Genomic DNA, 23,836 nt, shown 5'->3' on the forward strand with positions numbered 1-23,836 from the left:
TTTATATGCTTGTGGATGGACATACACACACAAACAGTCTGTCAGAGGAATATTAGCATTGCTGAACAATCAAGCTAGAGGGCCCTCTAGAGGAACTGAGTCTGGTTCTGAGTCTGGTGATCCTGTCTATGTATACATGTTGGATGGATGAGTGACTGATGGAAAAGATGACAGAATGAATGAATATAAATGTGTGTGTGACAGGAAATGAAGATTTTGTGCAGATGTTGCTGGATGTGTAAATATGATACAAATTGTGAATGTGTTTGTGCGTGTTTTTGTGTATTCAGCAGCAAGATTTGATCTGTAACTCTCTCTGTGTGTGTATGCGGGTGTGTGTGTATGCGTGTGTGTGTGTTTATAAATCTGTTTATGCCTCATTAAATATGCATTACCTGCCTCATTACGGCTCAAGCCCCACCACAGCTAATGGAAGCAGCTCCCCTAGCTCTCTTACAAGGTGTTATGTGTGTATGTATATACAACTCTGTGTGAGAGTGTATGCATACATAATAGCCAGGGAACGTAGTATAAAAGTGATCCATGTAGTCTGTAGTTGTTTTTGGTATTTGGTTTATATATACTATATATATTGCACACAATAATTAAGCGGCCTTCAGTGTTGAGCTGTAATATAGAATTTTTATTTCATTATCTTTTTGGAATTTAAAAATCCTGTAGAGTTTTTACTTTGATAAACAAACTTATGTTTCCCAAAAAAACAAAGTGAATGGTTTGTAGTGGATGTTGCTTAACGCCCACCACTTCCCTTTTTTCTGGTGGATTTCTGTGTTTTTGGTACATTACTGCCATCTCTGAATTGGTAGAATAGTTGTAATATATATATATACATATATACTACAACTATTCTGCCAATCTATATATCGTCACTTCTCAAATATATTCTTGTTATGTCATTGGTCGTAATCTAATGAGCAAAATAAGATGAGGCGACACCCGGTCAATATAGATGCTCGGAACTCATGGTCAGTAGGTACAATTACTGACCCTCTCCACTAGGGGGCAGTATATACAGCTCTTTTACTAGCATATTTTTGATTGTTCTTACTGCTTGTTCTACTTCCCCATTACCCCCATGACTCTCCGACTTAAAGTGATGTTCTGAAATGACTATTGTTTTGCAAACTGACAAAAAAAGATCAGACGCCAGGTTCGTGAGCTGGGCGCTTAGCCCTGGCTACCAGACCAACTGTCTGACTCACTCTTGGCACTTGACTATGCCGAGATGGTATGTAGTTTCTCTAATATGTCTTCCTGCAGTACTTTAGGTAGTACAAGTCTTTTATTTCTCAGTAGCAGACCCTTTTCTACTGTGCATACTTATGGATTCTTGTATCTCTTCTAAATCTGTCAGGCCATTCACAACAGTACTTTTTCACTTCTTTTATTATCTCGCGTCTGTCCTGGTCTTTTATTTCCTGTAGTCCTTTCTCTGTGGCTCGAAAACTGGACAGAATCATGTTGACATACAGATTCAGCTGTATTTCTAAGTCAGTGTCGGGCTCTCTCTTTTGGGGAGCTCTTGCCAGGACGTCTGTAGTGGCTATGTATTTCCCAGGCACATGGGCTATTGTGTATTAGTATCGCATCAGTCTCATGCGCAGTCATTGGATTCTTGCTGGAAGTTCTTCCAGGTCTTTTGAACCTAAGAGGGGTACAAGAGGTTTGTGTTCGGTCTCTATGTCGAAGTCTATGTCCACTGGAAAGTCTGAGAAACGCTCACATGCCCATGTGATTGCTTGGGCCTCTTTCTCAATCTGGAGATATCTCCTTTCAGTGCTGAATAACTGTGGAAATTGTTCTTTTATCTTATTTTGAATGTAGGCAGCATTGATGCCCACTACTGTGTCTACAAGTCCCAGTTCAACACCCGCAGTGCGGCTAATTAGTCCTAACTTTACCCCTGATACAAGGTAAACGTTCTGCTCACTGCTGTTGTTAAAGCTGGTGCTCTTTAGTGTGGCTGTGAATTTTCCTTTAGCAGGGAGACGGTTCATTCTGGGGGACTTTGTCAGACCTCTACAACGGTGGGAAATATTTACATGCATTATACTCTGATTCAGGGAGAACTGTTGCGTCTGCACACTCTGGTGTAATGACCTCCCTCTGAAGTTTTCATCGCGAGCAGCCCATTGCTGTTTACCTTTGCACCTCTTGCAACACCTCTTGTCCAATTGATACTTCGCTGCATTTATTCTCTTCCTGGATTCCACTTGCACTTTACCTTTGTTCTCAGCGTAGCTTTTCTGCTTAAAACCAACGCTGACATTTATATTTGTGTCTGGTTTGAAATTACTTTTCATGAGTCCTCATTCACTCTTATACTCTGTTGTGCACGGGTGACAGCTCTTTCTAGAGTGAGCTCTGCATCTATTTGAAGCTGCCCCAATGGTGTTTTATCACAAAGTCCGCATGATGCGTCTATCTCTTATCATCTCATCGTGCAAGGCACCGTAGCCACAGTGCTCTGCCAAACAGTAAAGTGCAGTGATAAATCTATCAACAGTCTACCCCTTTTCCTGGTATCTCAGGTAAAATTTCGCATGTTCAAAAATCACATACCCTTTCACCACAAAGTAGCTTTCTCCCTTTCTGACACACGTGTTTTATTCTTTTAGTTGTGCTTCGGTAAGTTGGAGTGTCATCACTACATCCTCAGCATTCTGTCCCATAGTCTATATTAAGGCATTTACCTGTTTTTCACCTGGCTGCTTGTGTAGCGCAGATGCTATCCCGTCTCTTTCAAATCTTTTCTTCTATTTGGGCCATTACTCCAGTTACGACACGTCAAATTTCAGACATGGTAGAATCATCGAATGCTAGCTACTTTCCGTGCTAGTCTTACACAGGACACTTCATTGGTTGTAACCTAATGACCAAAATAAGATAAGGTGACACAGGGTCAATATAGATGCTCAGAATGTTACTGAAACGTGCACACGGCTGACCCCCTCCACTAGGGGTCAGTATATACAGTATTCCAACACCCAGGTGGCAACATGGTCTTAGCAATGAAGCCCATGCCACTGGAAAGCAAATTCCCACAGACCCCAATGTTAAAAACCCCAACTTTACAGCGATATTAGACATGTTTGCAGCCTGGTACAGAAAAAAAAGAGGTTGCATAGCTTATTTCTCTATTCATAACAACTGTAATGGGATTTGTTTTTCTAGTTCATTCATTTATCTTTTATTAAGGTTTAAAATTCTTCTTAATTAGCTGCTAGCCTTGAGCCCTGAGCTAATGACAACTTTTGGCTGAGTTTGAGGGTTTGGTCCATTTTGTATCATTTTAAATACAAATAATACCTAACTGCTTTGCTTCAACCCCCACGAGAACATCAGGTAAGTGAATTTGTAGTATTATTTATATGGTCATATATAGCTAGCCTGGTAGCTGAAGTTAACTATCTAAACTGGAGTAGGGCTCCAGTATAAAGTTAACGAGACTGTCAATCAAACACTGACTGCACTGAAGTTAAAACGTAATTAATCATTTTTTAAATAATGTTTGTCACTTTGGGAAACATTAGTCCACAACATAAAGTAGTAAACATTTATATATTGTTGATGTCAAATGTTTCATATCGTCAATGTTACAGTAACAACGTTAATGAAAGACTTGGAAGCTTCTCCCTGTGTCTGCGTGGGTTTTCCCCAGGTACCCTGGTTTCTTCCCACCCTCCAGAGACACGCTTGTTAGGTTAATTGGTGATTCTAAATTGACCGTAGGTGTCAGTGTGAATGGTTGTTTCGTTATGTGTTAGCCCTGCGATGGACTGGTGACCTGTCCAGGGTGTATCCCACCTCTCGCCCGATAGTGCTGATAGTCTCCAGCAACCCCTGCGACCTAATGAAGATAAGCAGTAGGGGAGAGATAAGATGAGATGTTATATTATCACATGGACCCTGACATAATGTTAGTCTAGATGTTGAAACAAGGTCATATGTTAGTTGCTGAAGTTAGATGGTAATGTAAATTTAGACGATCAAGGAACCAAACTTTGACTGTACACATAGACATTATGTATGTTATCATATGTACATAAAACGCATTATTTCACATGACTATGTCAATAGTTACATCTATTTGTCTGTGTTTCCAGTGGAGCAGTGATGTTCTACATGAGGTGAAGAACTGGATTAACTGGACTTCTCATCAGGGCAGAGAACACGTCATCATCACTTCATCACGATTCCTTCTTACAACTCTGATGTGTTAACCTTAGTGTTAATGTCTTGATTATTTTGACTTTAATTTGTCAAATTATTATGATTAATGATAAATGTGTATGTATTAGTATAGTATTTGCTTGTTACAGTCAGCACAAAAGTCCTAACAAGTGCAAATGCAATACAATTTATTGAAATGTGATCCATAACTTTTTAACGGAACTCTAAGATTTTTGTTAATTAAATACATTAAACACTAACTGATGACTGTGTTTAATATATTTTTATATTTTAGGGTTAGGGTTAGCCTAGCTTGCTAGTCTGAGCCAGCACTGTAGCGGAGAGTTTGGTGGGTGGGTATCAACGTCCAGGTTGCCTTAGCTCCGCCCCAACACAACCTCCATGCCTATATTTGGGATATCCAAATGTGGGCGGGGCAAAGCACATCCAACATGACAACTGCAAGCTCTGCAAACTTCGGGCTTCAGTTTCAAGTTTCCGAATCCAATGGGTGACGTCACGATGGGTTTGTCCACATTAATAATGATGTTCGATACCACGATTCCAATACTTTATGCAAATACACCTAATGTGTCTGGTAAATCTAAAGTTTTGAGGTGGTGGCCTCATTTACTATATAGACGAGTTAATACAACAACAGAAAAAACAAACAGACGACACAGTCATACAAAATATTTGAAAATTGTGTTTCAACCACTAAAAGAATAAGTAAAATAAGAAGTAAAATAGTAAGACCACCCGCCGCATCATAAATGCCTCGTATTCTGTGTGTCGCGGTCTAACCTGAGGTGTATCACAAGGTTGGTTGTGTTGCCGTGACTAGTAGTAGTAGTAGCAGTAGTGGTTTAGTTACTTTCCACTGTTCATGATACACATTACCTCAAATGACTGAAGTATCAAAAGTACTGATGAGAATCGATTTTAGATCATAAAGATCTGGAGAGGAGAATAAACGAAACGGTGGCTTGTAAAACGAGTAGTTAAAAACTCCACTAGGTGCCTTTAATGTTAGCCTGATTTAAAAATACCAGTGACGTAAACAAGCTGGTATGAAATGAAAATACTTGTCATGCATATAACTAAATGTTTTTAATGTATACCTACTGGCCTACATTTGACAGAGTTTTAATATATGTTTAATGTATAGATTAATGTGGGGCCCAGAAATGCATTTATCCATGTACATGTACTAGTATTGCTGTACTCCATGTTTATTTAATGCTTTCTACCTATTTCCATCTCTCTGTGCTGGTCACCAATCCTGCATTCCCATGAAAGAAGACACCAAGACGTGATATCACAGCTGTCACCCCAGCCAACCAACGAAAATGCTGCATACCAGTGGACAGGAAGTCAGAACACACCTCAGGGTCAAACCCAGTACGGTTACAACTACCACCACATTGACCAAAGAACTGAAAACCAGTGTGCATACCCAGCCTGCGCAGATGCCAAATCCAGTGGTCAGCAGACTCACACAGATGTCTATGCTGAATTTACAACTGATGCCACAGCTATACAGTATAGATCCGAGCAGTCAGAGGACTACTTTGAAGCCGGAGTTAATGCAAAGTACAGCTTGGATGATGCAGGCTTCAGTCGTCAGTATGTAGCTGACGGCCACTATGTAGGTGACCCCAGTTCTGTATGTACCTCTGAACTCCAGTACTCTCAGTATCAAACTGACGGTCAGAGTCCATATGAGTGCGACCGCGGTCAATCTCAGTTTGCCGGACAGCCATTCTACCAATCAGATGTCCATTCTGAGACTGAAGATCATGCACGATATGTGACCGAGGGATATGTTAACTTCCTCCTGTCAAGGTGAGCTTTCACTCATGTACACTCAATGTTGCACCTCAGTAGAGTCAGGCGCTTCATTGCTGTGTAACACTTTGATTGCAACTCTTGTATGTGATGTAATAATATGATGTATCAGCTAAAAATATATCACCTGTGTAAGCTGCCCTTTGTGCGACGTTATAATAGATAAGGGTCATTTTTCACTGTCCTTTCCAAAAAGATAAAACATGATGATAGGAGTTCTCTGTCCATGAGAAATAGTGAGATATAAAAAGTTGAAGTGAAGAGTTGCAAAACAAGGAATGCAATGTAATGATTAGTCTCTTATCTATTTCATTGCTTGAGACAGTATTCATATACCCAGATTTAATTTTATCTTGCCCCCCCCATCCCCCCGGACAAAATCCAAAGTCCTTGTTCCAGTTTGCAGGTGTGTAGCTAGAAACAAAGGCATTCATCATAATGTCAAACATCCTAAACTGATGTAATTTCCTGCAATTATTTTCTCCATGATCATGTGGCGTACGTGTGTGTGTGTGTGTGTGTGTGTGTGTGTGTGTGTGTGTGTGTGTGTGTGTGAGTACTGTAGTATAATTGTTCCTGCTAGCAGTTGCATCACGGTGCTTGTTTTGCCCTACTTTGTAATTCTGATGCCCTGCCTCCTCTTTGGGATACACGACCCTCCCCTGTATTCCCCAGTCATACACAACAGATCTTTCCATAATTAAGTGGTCATGTGACTTCATTGTGGAAAGAGCGGTTTAGTCGCTCATGCTGAGCAAAGACAGGATGAGGGAAAGGTAGGTAGGCCCTCTGACAGAGATTTTTTAAAAAAGGAAAAACATTGTGTGTCTACGAGTCTTCGTGTCTATAACCATGTGTACTAGATTCTTTGTACTGCTTCTCTCTATTGTTAGCGGGCCTTATGCTAATCAGAGTCTGTTAGAGGGGCTTTGGTTGGGGGGAGGTGGCAACACTGCTCAGTATTGTTTCCTCAGCCCACACGTGCAGCCTGGGAATGAAGCAGTGAGTGCGCTTCTTTCTGTCTGCTTTGTCACTACTGTAGACTTTTACGTCCAGAGTCAAATTGAAAACGTCTTTCTGCCTAAATGACTTGGTGCAAGTTAGATTCTTCTACCTTGTAGATGATTGTGTTTGGCTTGTTTGGCCCAGTACTATTTGTGGTTGTGCCTCTGGTGGTATTTGCTATAGCAATGATCATTTATGTAGTAGATCACTATTGTATTTCTGTGCCTTTGAGCAGACATTCCCAACAAGGAGGGATGATGCTGAAGATGGCCTCCAGTGAGGAAGCTGCTGAGGAGATGGAAGGCAGAGAAGGTAAGTAAACAGAAAGATAAACTAAAAGTGTTTGAAACTTTAGTTTGAAACTAAACTTTTGAACACTGACTGCACAAGATAATAGTAAGATGGATATCATTTTATAGTTTTGTTGTGTTTGTTGCTTAGGAAGGTAAAGAGAATTTGTCTTTGGAGGATAATTGCACTGGCCAAGATGAAGAGAAATATGGCCGTATTCCTGTTTTTCATGTAAAAACTACACAGTTTTGGGCTCTGTTTTCTTCTCTTCGTGTTTTTAATCTGAACACTAAAGGAAATTAAACTTTCTGTGGACAGACCAACTCTCCTCAGCAGATGCATCAGGCGGCTCTAATCAGAGGAGGAAGTTGGCGGCTCCACCACTGGACGTTTCACTGGACCGCAGTGAGGGGTCTCTCCTCTCAGAAGATGCCCTGGATACAGAGGACGAGGCCTTGGACACTGGGGATGACCTGGATGTCAACATAGATGACTTGGACACTCCGGATGAGGCTGATTCCCTGGATTTCAACAGACATGGTGAGACACACGGCTGCAGATACAATGCAAATATGTCCAAATGCAAAAGACAACAGACGGGTACAGAACGCGCCAGTAAATTCATATGTTTTTGCAGTAGTTGTTGCAGCATCCATGATCCATCAGCAGACTTACAGTGTACGAGAAAAAGTAAAAGGGAAAAGACGGCAGACAGATGGTGGTCTTTTTGCACCAACCTTTTTATTGTTTTGTTTTGCTGCTGTGTCATCAAACAGGGGACTCAGATGAGTCTAATTTAGGTGCAGGAGCGGCGTCGAGTGCCACAGGCCACAGAGCAGCTGAGGAGAGCAGGGACAGCAGGCTGTGGAGGAGCGTGGTGATTGGAGAGCAGGAGCATCGCATCGACATGAAGTGCATTGAGCCGTACAGAAGAGTCATTTCTCACGGAGGTGTGCAAACACGCGTTTCGAATCAGTGTCCCCTTTATGTTTTTTAGCTTCTGTTTATTTGAAATCCGCTGGTGCCCTCTTTCTTCTCCCCGCTCAGTTGTGTGTTATTTTGTTTTGTTTAGTGTAATCCTACATTTAGTTAATGAAAGCGTATTCTTTTAAGATCAAGCACTATTTTACTTTTTGTGTGGTTTAATTTAATGAATATTTCTTTATCTTCCTGAACACTGCTGAGCCATCTGTGTCTTTATACACTGATGATTTGATTGAAATTTAAATTGTGAAGCTGTTAATCATTGGGAATCACAGGATCAAAAAACTGCAGTAAAAGGGGGTGGATGTTTTATGGAGGAATGACTGGAACAGTTCTTGTCTTAATGTTTTAAAAAAAATTTAAGAAAAACACAGGCAGGTCAGATATGGACTGTTTGCAAATTTGAGACGTGCACAGGTTTTTGTGCAATGAGTGTCCCAAACTGACTGTCCTCTTTGTGTCTGTGTTTTACATTTTCAGGTTATTATGCTGAGAAGAATGCCATCATAGTGTTTGCAGCATGTTTCTTACCAGACAGCGACTGTGACAATTACAATTATGTCATGGAAAACCTTTTTCTGTGAGTAACATATCAGTGCATGCTCAAATGCATGTGGACATGCTGAACAAAATGTGTCTACTCCTGATTGTCACACTCACATCTCATTTCAATAATATAGGCATCCAGTCAACAATCTTTATTCGTTTACTATTTTAGGGAGAAATTTCTAAGATTTTGAAGCCGCTTGATTAAAACCGGTTGTATATTTTATTGCAGTCATTATGGATAAACATACACCAGTCTTAACACAGTATTTTCTGTTGTCTCTGTGTGTGTAGGTATGTAATAAGTACCTTGGAACTAATGGTAGCAGAGGATTACATGATTGTTTACCTGAATGGGGCCACACCTCGCAGGAGGATGCCAGGATTTACTTGGATGAAGAGGTGCTACCAAATGATAGACAGAAGGTAACATTTACACATATTTAATATTTAATATCCTCCTACAGTTCAATTTGTGTCCACTGATTATTTGTTTTGACTTGATATCACATGAATGTTGAATATTATTGGCATTATATCTAAAATCAATGTTGTTATTAATCACCGACATATCGACATATATAAGACTAAGACAAGACTGCAATAATCCCCCTAAGAAAACTTTTTGAAAATATTCCTTTTTTTGTTTCATTTTTTTGTTGACAGTTAATTTAAAGATTTATGTAAAAATGGTGATGGGATTTATGTTTGAGATATCACATTTTTTTAACAAAATTGTGAAAGAAGATGAATAAGACCAAAGGCAGTAATCCAGCTGTAATTGGTTCCAGTAGAATCTGGAACGTGTAACTTAGATATAACTCCTTTGAAAAAGTAAGTGAACGTGCAAATTAACCTCAGGTAACTGCAAAGGTGGAAGAATCTTTGTTGTGATTGAAAAAGGAACAGTGGTAAATGGTTTCAACAGTTTTGATTTCAACAGCAGCGTTTACCATTAATTCTACAGTATCTGGCCGTCAACTGAGCTGCCAGATCCATTTTTTAACAGGTCCAACCAGGAAGTATAGTGAAAGCTATTAGTTGAGTTACCACCTCTACCTCTCCTCTTTTATCGCAGACTGAAGAAAAACCTGAAGATGTTCATCATTGTTCACCCTTCCTGGTTCATACGGACTTTACTCGGAATCACCAGACCCTTCATAAGGTCTCGTTGTCATTTATTTTATTTATTAACAATGTACTCTAAATCTCTGATGTCATTCACACTGCTTATTATGTATGAACTTTTTTTTTTTTTATTTTATGTCTACGCTGCCATTATCTGGGTAGCAAGTGGCACTTTCCCAGTTCAAGACCTGATATCTTTATAGCTCATTCCTGGATATCTAGGAGACAATTTCCCAGTTTCTGTTATCAGCTCATTTTACACTCCTATTATCCTCATTGTTGAGGAAGTTGACCCTCCCTTTACTGTTATTTTTTTGAATGATGAATATTTATTGGGGTCAAATTGACCTCGAGGATAATAGGAGGATTAAATGAAAACGCTGAAAAAATAACGTTATGGTTTCTGTTTTCTACAGCTCCAAGTTCAGCAGTAAAATCAAGTATGTGAACAGTCTGCGAGAGCTTGGAGAAATTATCCCAATGGAGTACGTCCACATTCCACCCAGCATCATCAAGTGAGTGAGACTATATCAGAATTTAATGTCTGTAGCTGCACCTTTTTGGCCCTTTCATGGTGGAAATATAGAAATACCTGCAATGCCGCATTTTCATCTTGTGCTTTCCTTATTTGATTATAAATGAACCCTGTTACCAAATGAATTCACCGTGCCCTCCTTTACCCCACTGCAGTTCTGTTAATCATTACTCCAGCATTGCCCGTTTAAATTGAATATTAAAAACAGGTGGTTGATATGTAATCTTTAATTATATGATACAGTGTACCAACTATGTTTCTATGTGGTGTGTTTTTGTTCTGTGTTGACTTTGTCTTTGATAAAGGCCATGGTAAAATGTAAATGCTGTAATTCGTGCTGAAGACATGCACTAGAAAGAGGAAACAGGGACCAAAACCTTTAGTCCATTTGCCCTAATTAGGCATGTTTACACATCTCCCACTCTGCTCCAAGGTATGACGAGGAGAGGGGTATACACAAATTTGCATGTCTGAGGTAAACTCCCTAACCTTGGTTATGTTGTTCAGTGCTTCCTTCAACGCTGCCAGGAATGTTCACATGCTGGGACTAACCTTTGACTGACCTGTGGCTGTCTTTGTGTAAAACATAAAGCAAGACCGATATATTGATTTCCTGATTGAGTCTGTGATGCGGCCTTTTCTGTAACTTGGTTCATTTTTTTATGTGTAACATTTAAAGTTAATTTAAAGATAATCAACGTATAGTAAATGGATTGTTGTATCTTGCACTAACAACCTGATTGTAACTGCACCTGACTAACTCACTAATAGATAACAGCAATTAGCATGAGGCATTTTTGCAACATGCTCTGCCCCGTAACCATTAATACTAAAACGAAGTCATTGGCAGTCAGTGAGGTACTTTATTGACACTACGGCCACATTGTAACAAGTCTTTTTTACGCATACTGGTTTTAAAGTGCAGTATATTGTAATTACTGAATGTTGTGATAAGAAAACAACATTCACCTGAAAGTTCCACACTTTCTGGTACAGATTCACACCACTTGTTACCAGTGAAGTGGTGTCTGTTGAAAATACAGTAATATGCAAGATACACAGGATTTTATGTATGATTGGTTAAATCGGGATCTACGTTTCATTGAGGTTAAATGGTCTGCTTGCAGCTCACTTACAACTGAGCATGTATAGAGGCTGAAAACCACAGACTAACTCGTACCCAGTGCTTCTGACATCTAAAAAAGTCTAACAAGCAAATGTTAAATGGTCAAATATTGACTATTTGAGGAAAATTGTTGAACCTTATGCATTGCAGTGCACTCCTTTGAACCTGAACCCTCTTACCAATGCTTGTTGTCCTCAGCTTCTTTTTGTCTTTCAGTGACAGTGCTGGTAAAGACTATAAATCCCCCGTAAATGCATGACAAACAGTTGCCCGATCACTTCACAATGTCCCTTACTAACAGTTGCTCTCTGCCCTCTAACCCAATGCTAAACCAGACTGGATACAGACTTGCAGGACACAGCAGCTAAGTAAGTGGTAAGCCACCGTCCTCTGTAATTGACGATAACAGAGATAAACCGCTGGCATCCCCAAGTGTTCATTGGATAGGGAAGATATTGCCAACATAAAGTCTATGCTATCTTGTAGCAACTTTTTATCTGGTCAACTAATCTCAGTGACAAATTATCGATACATACAGGGATTGGAACTAGTTTAGTGTTGATACTGAAAAGTTTTTTATGTCTCCTTTTAGTCAGATGCGAACTGATCTGTTTAACGAGGGAAGTAGAATTATTATTCCAAGAATTCACCTTTGTACAGTTGAGATAGGCTTCAGCAACCACCGTAACCTTAGTGAAGATAAGTGGTAGTAGAAGATGAGATCCAATGTTCACCTTTGTGTTCTTATTTTTAACTGCTACAACTTTATCTATATAGCACCTTTCGTACAAATGAACTGCAGCCCAAGGTGCTTCACACATAGAACAAATATATAAAAACAAGCCCACAGAAGCCTCCCACTTCCACCCCCACGCACACACACACACACACACACACACACAATATTATATGACTGTAATTTGAGCTGTGCTCTGGCCACTGTTTTTGATTCTCACATTCCATTTATTTTTGTTATTATCATATTATTAATATTAATATTATATGAAGTCAAGTGCATTGCAGTAATTTCTATTCTTTCTCATCTACTTTCTCACTCAGAGTCGACAAGGGGAACTCGGCTGTTTGACAAGATCCCTGGCTGATGCCTGTCTTCTCCATGCATATTGCTGTACTCTACTACAGCATGTCTGAATATGAAAGTCAGCGTGCAGCATGGCACGTACAGCAAATAGTTGTTAGGGCAACAACTAGCAGTGGGTCAGGCAACTTCTCTTTCATGAAGGAAAATGAAAATGTGAGGGTGCTATATAGACAGTACTCTTGTTTGTATTGCAGAGACCGCCACTGTGCTGAAAGGAGGGTGCTCTTACATTAGGTTTAGTTTCTTTTGCCTTTCATTTGAGCTATTAATATTAATATGTAACAGATTTTATGGGTATCGTTGAATTTCCTCACTGACTTATTGCATTTATGTATTCATAAAATGAATGTATTAATAATTAACCCATCATATTGCTAAATATTAAGTTTGTAAAGGCAATGTAAGGTGCATCATGCATTTAACATATAACCAAATACAAGCCAACGGAAGACATATTCAACTGCGTGTTCTCGCAAGTTAACATTTGTGGACGATACTGTAATGTAGCTCTGTCAATAGACTGTAATGTTGAGTGAATCTCTATTTAGACTACAATTTAAGGTCATCAAGGTTTACAACACTTTATTCCATACACAAAATGATACAAACATCTTTGTACTTTACAAGCCTTACTGTACAGGCAGGACACAGTGGCCGAGCTATTTGTGAAGAGTTTACAAAGGTGCAGACGCCACCTGTCACAGTGAGGTTTAACATTGTGTCACAATATCGTTCAGTGCCTCGTCCAATCTTTTTAAAAGAAAAAAAAGCTGTCAGTAGTCCTTATGTGTCACTGTGAAAATAAAGCAACTTGATATAAGTTAGCAAAAAAAGCTGATATCAGCAGCTGCAGTAATATGTTGCATGCTTTCAGTTGTTGAAGTGTACTCAGATCTAATTACTCACCCTAACGCAGAATAGTGCGCTGTTATAATAATATTTAAAGATGGTTCATCTGAATTGTGTGTGAGAAAAAGAGAGGCTGTTTGGAAGTGGAGAGGAAATAAGGCGATAGTGTATGTTACAATGACAGGGCACGGGCTAGAAGGTGTCCACCTCGCAGTTTTGGGCACGTCTGTTTTTGTTTCTTTATATTTGTACATGTTTGTTCGTGGCTGGCATAGTATTTATTTGCTGTAAAATATGTAAAATGATTCACTTCATTAAAATGTGTTCCTCCCAACTAGTCTTTTCCTTCTTTTTGTAAAATAGAACGAATTTGTCAGAAATCTACAGTGGCCCTGAAGGTCAAAACACAGCGACATTTCAGAAAATGCATTAACATTTCAGAAAACGCAACAACATTGCATTATTATTATTATGTGTTTTTGTAATGTCGTTGTGTTTTCTCAAATGTCATGTTTTTGTGAAATGTTGTTGTTTTGACCTTAAGGGCCACCGTAGATTTCAATTTAGCCTTGCAACCGGCATAAACATAGCAGATATACATACACCTAACTGGTATGTATAAATAATTGACAGATTCAAGTTTTCAACTTTAAACATAACTAAATGTAGTAGGGACAGTGAATCATTTTGGCCTCAATAAATGGCTGATGGGGGCGAGTGGCACTGTTAGCTGGTTGGCTTCGCTTCCGCTAATATTCTCGTCTCATCCCATTTTCTGTACCGCTTAATCCTCACTTGGGTTGCTGGAGCCTATCCCAGCTGGCATCGGGCCAGCACCCTGGACACGTCGCCAGCCTATCGCAGGGCTAACACAGCACACGCACGCCTAGGGTCAATTTAGAGTCACCAACCACACTAGCATGTCTTTGGAGGTTGGAGGAAACCGGAGTACCCGGAGAAAACCCACGCAGACACAGGGAGAATCTGGGATTTCACCTGGGGACTGACTAAGCTCTCAGCCAATTGCAGGTGACCTGACAGAGTCAGTGTGTAATATGTGGCCCCATGATTGGCTCAGCAGCAATAGGGGCGTGGCCTAAAGTGTACAGGAGGCTTAGATTGACTGTTGAGACAGGTCCTGTATCACCTGAATGAGTGAAATACTGACTGAAAGATAAAGTCTCCTGCCTCCATTTATCCCTTTACTGAGATATGTTGGATTCACGTTAATGTGTATTTAAAGAAATTTAAATTTGTGGGAGATAACTCATCTCATCTCATCTTCCATGCCGCTTAACCTCACTAGGGTCATGGGGGTTGCTGGAGCCAATGCAGCTGTCATCAGGCGAGAGACGGGGTACACTCTGGACAGGTCGCCAGTCAACCAACAATTTCGACTCCCCATAGGTCTTCAACAGGGGAAACGTTGGGCCCGTGTTGAAGACCTATACTCTAAATTATCTGTAGGAATACATATAAAATGGCAAAATTTTGTTTTGATTCAGGAAAACCTCCACCTAATGCACCTGAGCCTGCGCCTTTTGTCTCAGATATCTCTCCAAGCAGTAGACAGCAATGGGATCTGTGTCTATGTCAAACTTATTGGCAAAGAGATGATGCTGCTGAAGCAGCCATTGCAGGTCTCCAGCACTGTTCACACATATTGACCTGACATGGTCGCCCTGACACGGTGGGTACACTGCTTCCAGTGAATCCTGTGACCCCTCGTGCCACGGCCACCTCACCAGCCGCGCAATTGAACTCATATCTGTTGTGTCGTATTTAGGGTGGGGCCTCCTTGACCCAGGAACACCAGGCATCCGCTGAATGGTTGCCCAGAGGAACTCATCAGGACTGTAGGTGTCTTTGGCCCATTCGATCAGCGCATGTATCCGTTTGTCTTCCAACACACTCTGAATGTAGCCTCGGTTAGCCACAAAGTAGGCATTTCCTGACAGAATGGGCAAGTTGAAGGGAGGCGGCTCCTTTTTCTTTCCTGTACCCTGAGACAGTTGAAAATATAAATTAATATGATGGTGATGGTCAGAACTCTTTTGAAATGGCAAAGTCACTTAATTAAATTTTGTTATGTAATAGGTTATAAAAAAAAAATGCATATATCAATATCCAAAATATGCACCTGGATTGTCCCGTTAACTATCTGGTGAGCTTGTGTTACCCTCCACCTCTTCCCCTCGACCATGGTTTCTGACTCCATACTGTTACCACCTTTCAGGAACCGCAGTATTCTTACAATCTCCAAGTTTGTTTTAAGGGGGAAGTCCTGGCCACAGAGGTTGAGGAAATATTTCCATTTTGTACTGCTGTTATAGAGGTCGGCCATGCAGTTAAGGTCAGCCTGGACGCGCGGCCAGGCAGCATAGACCACGCTCACAGGCTCGCTGACCATGAAGACATTTGGAAAACAGGACGTAATGGCTGTGATGGCAGAAATGACTGAGGCCTCAGATTTTTTGTCCACATGGACACAATAAATATTTTGGGGAGCATAAATCGCTCGTAGTAGGTGCTCAAAGTTCTGCACCTAAAAGCACACACACACAAAAAAAGAGATTTCAATTCTTGCCCTGTATGTTTCATACACTCACTGTTTTTTTATAACTACTAACTACTATGACAGTAGTGTGCCCCTGTGAGTGAGTTTTTTGTTGTTGTTGTTGTTGTTGTTTTAGACCGTGCATACCTTGTGATGTACAACAATAGAGTAAGCCAGAGGGAAGTCCTCTTCTTCTTTGCTTAACGGCGATGTTACGTATTTTCTACTTGACTTGAAGTTCCTGTTTATAAATGCACAATTGTGAACAAACAATTTATGTACATTTAAATTATGGTTTAGAGTTACACATTAACTGAAATCTGTGGGTCTGAGCAACGCACCTGCAGTTTTGGGTGGCATTTATATAATAAGCATCAGGGATCTTAGTGCTCCTGCGGAACTCTTTAGAGATGGAGAGTAGTTTGGCTTCATCCAGTGCTTCCCTCTCTCCTTTCAGTATTGCTGGACAGTTGTACGTTTGCTTTACAGCTCTATGTTCATGCCTGAGCGTGTGAGCAGGACTCTGGTCTGTTTTCGGCCGACAGAGTAGCAACAGCATCAACAGGAGTCCCAGTACACAAGTGAGCTTCAATAGCAGCCTCCTTTGTTTCAGTGAACGCATCATTTGAGAGCAGTTCAACTACAAATCAATCTACAATCCTAGCTGAGGATGACTAATCAAGGTTTGCTTTATGAATTTTATAGCTAAAATACAAGCTACGTACTGTTGTTATGTTCTGCTTCACTGTCCTAAGTTTTAAGTGCATGAAGTAATGTTTGACAATGTGTTGCAAAATTCCTCTTATTATGAAGCCAGCCAGATTAGTCCATCCCCTCCTGGAAACAAAATAAGACAAACAATATGAACACCTCACATGAGTAGCCATAACTCAGGTAAGCATATACCAAAACCTTATGCTTCCATATACAGTAGATCAGAGGTCTTCAACGTTTTTCAGGCCAAGGGCCCCCAGGAGACCCCCTACCCATTATATGTGTTCTATATTAAGCTAAATGACCAATGATATGTATATATATATATATATATATTATTGTTATCATTTTGCATTCAGTATTAAGCAATTCAAATAATACACAGCTTCAAATATTCATTTGTTTCTTTTTTTAAAATGTGTAACAGTAAAGTGACTGTAACATCTCCTGCCTTCATTTATCCCTTTACTAAAATATGTTGAATACATGTTATGTGTATTTAAAGAGGATATTAACAAAAAAAAAAGATTTTTCCATTTTTTCCATGCCACCATTGCTTTCAGATGCTGCCATCAGACAAACGTCACAAGGTTCCACTGGCCTTGTAACCATTTTTAAACAATCTTTCATGCAGTCTGCAATAGCCACCAAGAACAAACAGAAATAGACACATGCTGCTGTTAACAGCTTCCTCCTTTTTGTCAAACACTGACTTTTTTTTTGTCTGTTTTGTAATGTTGTCCTTTTTTTATGGCCGGTCAAAGATCTCTTTTGAAAGAATGAATTTCTATCACCCGTGACAGATAATAAAGTTTAGTCTAATCTAATCTCAGGTGTGGTAAAGCACACAAAAAATTCAGCTACCAAAATGAATACAAGTTAAAATTGTGCTAAATAACTAAAAAGAATAACAAAACAGATTGAATATAATTATTCAACAAATAAATGAAGTCACTCTAAATGTAAATCAAACAACAATAACCAACAATAGTCTCAGAAATACATCTTACAAATGATAAATCTATACAGTTACTTGCCAAGTACTTAGGAATTTATGTTTGTCATCCGGTTGATAAACTATGTGTGTTGGTAAGGTTGTTCAAACTGTGAGATAGATTAAAGGACTTATCTTATTACTTATCTTAACCTAAAACCTTTAACTCCTAGTTATTTTTGTGAGATGTGTAATAATGTGTCTCAGAAGGTGGAGTTTAATAAATAATAATAAAAAAAGAAAACTGGGGTGGGGGCTACCCTCCATGCATTTTAATATACAAATATAAAGTTGAAATTTCAGTGTCTAATTCAATTCAGTTCAGTTTTATTTATATAGCTTCAATAACAATACACATTGTCTCAAGACGCTTTACAAAAACCAGGCTGCAACCTGTCCTGGCAACCTTGCCAACAGTGGCAAGGAAAAACTCTCTTTTAACAGGAAGAAACCTTGAGCAGAACCCAGCTCATATCGAGGGACCCATCTGCCGAGTGCAGAAAGTGTTAACAGCTAATATGTAAGAAGAGTAACAAAAAAAGTCTGAAACAGGTAGAACTGGACTTGAAGACCATACTCATTAAAGCAGTTTCTTCTATTCTACTTAGATGAGCGGTGACGTGTTTTCAAGAAACACACTATGATCTGGATGACTGAGAACGATCACAGGCATGTAATAAGACAGTTTTTATTTTATTGTTGAAAATAAATAAGAATGAATTGAAATAAGAATTGCCATTTTGCTGAAATAACAAGCAAATAAAAATGCTTCTTACCTGAGGTTTTACAGACAGACGATCTGATGCAAGTCTCCTTTCTTAGTCTCTGTCTCTGTCCCTCCCAGCTGTCTGATAACTCAGACCTGGTGTTTGCACAGTCATCTACTCGCTCACTAACCGTTTCAGGTGCTAATGGGTGTAACTTTTTCAAAGTGAAACATTAATTATGCACCTGTGGAAAATTGCAAAATTGTGTGTAGACATAAGAACTGAACAAATCGCTAATGTTTCAACAAATTCTTTCCATATTCATACAAACTACTAAAAATTTGTGCATAATTTGCGTGATAACCCCTACCTTTATACTTGGTGTGTGGCTGCTACACAGCAAAAATTGGAGAGTTAAATTTTCAGGATTAAACATCTGGGAGTTCCCAACGTGTAAATTTAACACATTTGGATTTAAATCGTGTCCAGAGTCAGAGTTATTTCACAGAGTTGATCAGATCAGTGTTAGTTTAGCTCTGCAAAGACGTCATTAAGCTCCGCCTTTTCTCCTGCACTTCACGTCTTCAGTTTGCGCCACTTCTTCAGTCAGTACTATTTTCCTCCTCTCGCATGTCAAACACGGTAAGTGAAATTTAGTGAAAACTTACTAAAACAATTATGAATTGATGGTGTGAACTGCAGTATGTACATCAATACGTCGAATATATACTCTTCAAAGCCTTGTTTGTTGCCAGGACTGAACAGTAAATTTGTCCACGTGTGGTGAGCTAGCAAGATAACGTTAGCTTAATTAGTTAACCGCTAGTTACTAAAAATGTCTGTAATTATCAATGACATGTTAACAACAAGCTGCTGTTATCTTTTTTACTGTTTAAAGGCTTGTTTGAGGCTGGAGCGACCACGAAGGGCGCAGCTAAAAGCTAAGCGCGGCTAATGCTAAACGTTAGCTTAATTAGCTAGTTCGGCGGCTAACTCGGCTGCTAACTGGCTGACTGTAGACGGGATCATCCCTATGTAGGACATGTTTTTAGCAGCGCTTAAAACTAAGCACAACAGACAGCAGAAGTATGTGAAGTTGGCCGAGGTAGAAGGACACTTTGACTTTCTTCAATTCCACGAAAATGGTAAGTTATTTTTCTTTAGCTTAAAGACTTTGAAAAACAAGTTTAATAATACACACATACTGTTTTATAACCTCTTTCTGCCATCCTCACATATCTTGAAAATATTATTCACTTTTAAGGAGCTGAAATTTCCTTTTTTCTCAAAAATTTATGTTTATCAATATAGTTAATACATTTAATAGTCTTATCTTACATTTTTTTTTCCAGTTCTTGAGAGATTTGCCTGCCACCAGATGCACAAGTCATTTACAAGGACGCAACAGGTACAGAAGTTGATGAAGAAATATTCAGCGACCTGGTTGGACAAGGCAATGTGGTGCTGACAGTTTTCTCAAATGATGGTGAGATATAAAGGCAAATATAATCAGGCGCTCTACAGAATAAGATGACTTACTTCTTTTTAAATTCCTTTAGAGTTTTCTGATTGGTCCCTGTCTTCAGCTTCTGAGTCGGACTCAAGCTTCAGCTCAAATGCATCGACTGTAAACATGGATGAGGTCCCAAGGAAGAGACAACGATTTGCAGATGCAAATGCAGCGTCTGCTAAACAGGTTCACTTGATTCTCATGAGTTTAACATTTTTGCATTTTTCAGTCTCCAGAAAAGTTGTTAATAACCATGTTTGACATTCTTGTGGTTTTGTTTTTTTATTAGTTGATAGAAGCTGTGCTTAGAGGCAAGTCCGGTGGTGAAGAGGTACTACAGGAGTACCGAAGAACAGAAACATTAACAGATGCTGCAAGACGGCACATGGTGAACATACTGGTGGCTCACATGATTGATAACCATGGGTTTGTATGTTTTATATTCTTTTTGTTTTTGCTAAACAACTGTATGGCCATTGCATACATTTGGGTTACTAATTTATTATCCCCTCTCAGCACCTCCCCATTAAAGCGATCAGAGAAGAGTATGCTCTTGGTATCGTGATGCTGTTCCCTTCCCTCAAGGATCCATATTCCAAGAAAGGCTATGTAAGTCATTATTATTGTTTTCATGACACTTGCATGTTGTGATGCAAAGTCGTGTATTTGACACTGACATTTGAATTCTCAGATTTGTCATGAGCCAAGTATGACAATGCTTTTTTTTTCTCAGGAACACACTCAGAAAACAGTCCAAATGCAGATTCGTCGAGGGTCTGCAATGCCACCGAGTAGCTCCATTGGCTTTTCTCCAGGAGGGCCAACTTTGCAAAGGATGTTAATGTTGAAGGACAGTGTGGTGTATAAAGCTGGACTTGTTGTATGCTGTACAGTGGAAGAAGACATGCCAGTCTTTTGTGAAATAAGTGATGTTCTTTTGGTTGATAATCACATTTTTTTTTCTGACAAACAAGCTATTCAGAGAATTTTGATGGCCATCATCATGCATTCAGAGTATTGCGAAGTGAGGGAAGGTGTGTCATAAAAATGTCAAAGCTTAAATGTTATAAACTGTTTGATATTCAAAGCTCATAGTGTCTCAGATGAAACTTGTACATTATACCTTCATTTGTGATGTTTTGAATGACTGCAAGGGAGGAAAAATAAATGCAAGTTTAAAAAATGATGATATTGATTGGAATTATTTTAAAATACATATTCATTTTAATACTGTTTCAGTGTTGATAGCTTAACACTTTAGGGAGTTAAATGGACCCTACCAAATAGTAAAAATTTAACTGAGCAGTGTTACTCGTCCAATCCCTTAGTGTTAATTTAACTCTGATTTGGGAGTTAAAGAAGGAACGCTGGCAAAGTGTTAAATGTTTAACTATTTTGAAAGTGTTAATTTAACTCTGGAGAGTGTGGAGCAATATAAACCCTCAAAAAGTGTTGAAATCAACTCTGGGAGTTAATACAACACTGGACTTTTTGCTGTGTATGGTGCTGGTGTCCGGCCAGCTGGTATTTTGAACTTTTTATTATTTTATCATTATTATTGTTCAAGATCCAAGATCACTTTATTGATCCCTGCCGGGAAATTGTTTAGTCCAAGTCTCAAGCAAACAGAGAACAGAAATGTGACCAGACATAGAAAAAATAGTCCGGATCCAAAGTGTTTCAGTGTTTGTTAAATAAAGTTGTTGTTATTGTTGTCATTTGTACCAGGGATTAAATGCCTTTTATTTCTGTCTGAATTATTGTCCAAAAATATTGCTGGATAATAAAAACGAGATTACTACATTTGAAATTCATTTTTAACTTTGGTCTCAAAGGTCGGTGGTTTAGTGAACGATTAGCCTCATGCCGCCCTCTTGTGGTTTGTTTTATCACACGCCGAAATAAGTTACAAACCGGACTGACCATTAAATGTTTTTCATGAATTAAAAACTGCCGAGCTCCCTGATGGGGACAGGATTATGGATTATCAAAATTGTGATTTGTTTTTTTTGTTTTGTTTTTTTGTTGTTGTCTTTTTTTTTCCACAGAAACAGACAAGAAAAAAACATGTTAAAAAGGAAGAACAACTACAACTACAATGTATGTTATGGATTATTATGTAGTGTAGTATAATATTCCCGTTTTTGTACATGGCATGTGTAGAATATGTCCGACTCTTCGATTTTCAAAGTATCAAAAAAATAATAATAAAATAAAATTTTTTGTCTGAAAGACAGCCAGCTGTTACCGGGACACTAGTCATGAAGAGTCTTCCCTACTTCTGCCGCGGAGAGGTCATTCGAGGATTTGGAAGAGGAAGCAAAGAACTCGGTATTCCCACAGGTACAGGTGTCATTAACTTGTCTAAATGTATCAGTAGGTTCCCCTAGTACTTCATTGATCTCCATTGGGGATATAAACCAGTGTATGTAAATACCAGCAATGCCTGTCATATTAACCCATTAGATTGCATTGTAACATATAAAGATATCCTTTACACGACCTTCGACTTATCTTAGATGATGTTTTAAAATATTTGATCGCACCGTCCATACCAAATGTCCCTTTACCGCCTGGTATTGAACAGCACCGATAACGACACTTTTTTACGCAACGAGCGCTCCGTTTACGGACTGCCGTAAATGGAGTTATTATGTCACCATGGCTGCTTCTAGAAATGTGCAGTAACGTCGTATCCAAATGAATGTGAACGATAAAAGTAATTAAAAATACGTATATATCAAATGTTTACTCTTTGTTTTCTCAATTTATTCTCATTTTTACACGGTCACTTATCTGTTTATTAATTCTTAGGTGGAACTGTGAGACTTTCTAAAAAAAGTGTGATGTCTTTTCAAAGCTGGCTCACTTATGTTTTTTTTTTTTTTTTTATTCTGGCTTTAAAATTGTACTGGGGCATTGCGTGCGTTAAAAAAAATCACAAAGGCACCGTGGAAGGGAACAATTCAAAACCATATGTTTAGTTTTCAAAACACACTTCTTAAAATTATTGCATACCATACTTAAGTGTTAGTGTTGAGCATAAGCACATGCTGAACATGAGTTTATAAAACCTAAAGAACATACAAATAAGTGTATGTTGTTTTTTAATAATAAATGGAATCTATGAGCAGTGGAAAGGTGTTTCTAAAGTTATAGTCCTCAAGTTTTATAATGTCTTCCTATTTTGCAAGCCTCTATTTTCTTGGATGGCAACCTGTCTTTTCCTTTTCCTGACATTTCCCTCTGATCTGATCTCCAGCCAACTTCCCAGACTCAGTGGTGGACAACCTTCCAGCAGATATCAGCACGGGGATCTACTATGGCTGGGCCTGCGTTGGTAATGGTGATGTGTATAAAATGGTGATGAGCATTGGCTGGAACCCTTACTACAAAAACACCAAGAAACACTATCTGTGCGGTGTTCAGGTGAACCAACAAGTGGCTACATTGCAGGTCTACTCATAGGGCGGTCTTCAACAATCAAGGGGTTTCAATCTATTTACGGTCACAAGGCCACTTCTCCCTCAACAGCAAGTCTGATTTCCATGGCCTGTTGAACAGTAATTGCGCAGCTGACTTCTAACACTGCCGTGGGCCTGTGTGCCTCAATGAATGAACTGAAGTTATTTTTCTACTGTCGCTCTTCAGTCAAAGGGCCAGAAAGATATTGGAACAAATTAAATTAAAGAGAGCTGATAATAGTTGTCACTCTTGTGATAAAAGAAATAAAAAAATGCATTAAT

At 39.2% G+C, this 23,836-nt stretch overlaps 3 protein-coding genes across 9 annotated transcripts in view; 2 read left to right on the forward strand and 1 right to left on the reverse strand.

Annotated features, from left to right (window-relative positions):
• The window catches only part of LOC125012220, a 37,531-nt gene extending 23,589 nt beyond the window's left edge, over positions 1-13,942 (forward strand). Inside the window, exons 10-20 of one of the 6 annotated variants that reach the window (XM_047592047.1) lie at positions 5,494-6,039; positions 7,283-7,359; positions 7,657-7,878; positions 8,115-8,288; positions 8,803-8,902; positions 9,163-9,294; positions 9,947-10,033; positions 10,413-10,511; positions 10,965-11,006; positions 11,993-12,032; positions 12,717-13,942. In XM_047592047.1, the coding sequence (XP_047448003.1) occupies positions 5,494-6,039; positions 7,283-7,359; positions 7,657-7,878; positions 8,115-8,288; positions 8,803-8,902; positions 9,163-9,294; positions 9,947-10,033; positions 10,413-10,511; positions 10,965-11,006; positions 11,993-12,029 (1,516 nt within the window). In that variant the 3' untranslated portion in view covers positions 12,030-12,032; positions 12,717-13,942. The remainder of the gene's footprint in view (positions 1-5,493; positions 6,040-7,282; positions 7,360-7,656; positions 7,879-8,114; positions 8,289-8,802; positions 8,903-9,162; positions 9,295-9,946; positions 10,034-10,412; positions 10,512-10,964; positions 11,007-11,992; positions 12,033-12,716) is intronic. The other 5 variants (XM_047592045.1, XM_047592046.1, XM_047592050.1 and 2 more) reach the window with 5 other exon arrangements.
• Positions 13,943-14,598: 656 nt separating this feature from the next.
• LOC125012221 (beta-1,3-galactosyl-O-glycosyl-glycoprotein beta-1,6-N-acetylglucosaminyltransferase-like) lies at positions 14,599-19,079 on the reverse strand. The gene is made up of 6 exons (XM_047592052.1): positions 18,951-19,079; positions 18,650-18,824; positions 16,507-17,002; positions 16,313-16,406; positions 15,749-16,153; positions 14,599-15,611 (listed from the first exon to the last, which is right to left on the reverse strand). The coding sequence occupies exons 3-6, from the start codon at positions 16,788-16,790 to the stop codon at positions 15,126-15,128; spliced, it is 1,269 nt and encodes a 422-aa protein (XP_047448008.1). The 5' UTR covers positions 16,791-17,002; positions 18,650-18,824; positions 18,951-19,079; the 3' UTR covers positions 14,599-15,125.
• Positions 19,080-19,113: 34 nt separating this feature from the next.
• On the forward strand, positions 19,114-23,573 carry LOC125012222 (riboflavin kinase-like). 2 transcript variants are annotated; one of them, XR_007113249.1, is made up of 8 exons: positions 19,114-19,222; positions 19,479-19,725; positions 19,933-20,066; positions 20,140-20,276; positions 20,380-20,516; positions 20,607-20,699; positions 20,824-22,433; positions 23,353-23,499. XR_007113249.1 is itself a non-coding variant. In XM_047592053.1 (2 exons), exons 1-2 carry the CDS (start codon positions 22,352-22,354, stop codon positions 23,556-23,558), a joined length of 288 nt encoding a protein of 95 aa, XP_047448009.1. In that variant the 5' UTR covers positions 22,289-22,351; the 3' UTR covers positions 23,559-23,573. The 2 variants fall into 2 exon arrangements, 1 of the variants encoding a protein (XP_047448009.1); XM_047592053.1 differs by lacking the exons at positions 19,114-19,222; positions 19,479-19,725; positions 19,933-20,066; ... (1 more) ...; positions 20,380-20,516; positions 20,607-20,699 and having other exon boundaries at positions 22,289-22,433; positions 23,353-23,573.
• The last annotated feature ends 263 nt before the right edge of the window (positions 23,574-23,836 follow it).

The sequence above is a fragment of the Mugil cephalus genome, chromosome 8 (assembly GCF_022458985.1).
Source record: "Mugil cephalus isolate CIBA_MC_2020 chromosome 8, CIBA_Mcephalus_1.1, whole genome shotgun sequence".
Classification (NCBI taxonomy): Eukaryota; Metazoa; Chordata; class Actinopteri; order Mugiliformes; family Mugilidae; genus Mugil; species Mugil cephalus.

Bases quoted from the DNA above. Each gene is read 5' to 3' on its own strand.
- LOC125012221 (XM_047592052.1), bottom strand. From the start codon at position 16,790: ATGATGCGTTCACTGAAACAAAGGAGGCTGCTATTGAAGCTCACTTGT. The intron at 16,407-16,506 runs GTGCGTTGCTCA...ATTTATAAACAG, and splicing joins AATGCCACCCAAAACTGCAG to GAACTTCAAGTCAAGTAGAA. The intron at 16,154-16,312 runs GTATGCACGGTC...GTGTGCTTTTAG, and splicing joins CTATTGTTGTACATCACAAG to GTGCAGAACTTTGAGCACCT.
- LOC125012222 (XM_047592053.1), top strand. From the start codon at position 22,352: ATGAAGAGTCTTCCCTACTTCTGCCGCGGAGAGGTCATTCGAGGATTT. The intron at 22,434-23,352 runs GTACAGGTGTCA...TCTGATCTCCAG, and splicing joins AGAACTCGGTATTCCCACAG to CCAACTTCCCAGACTCAGTG.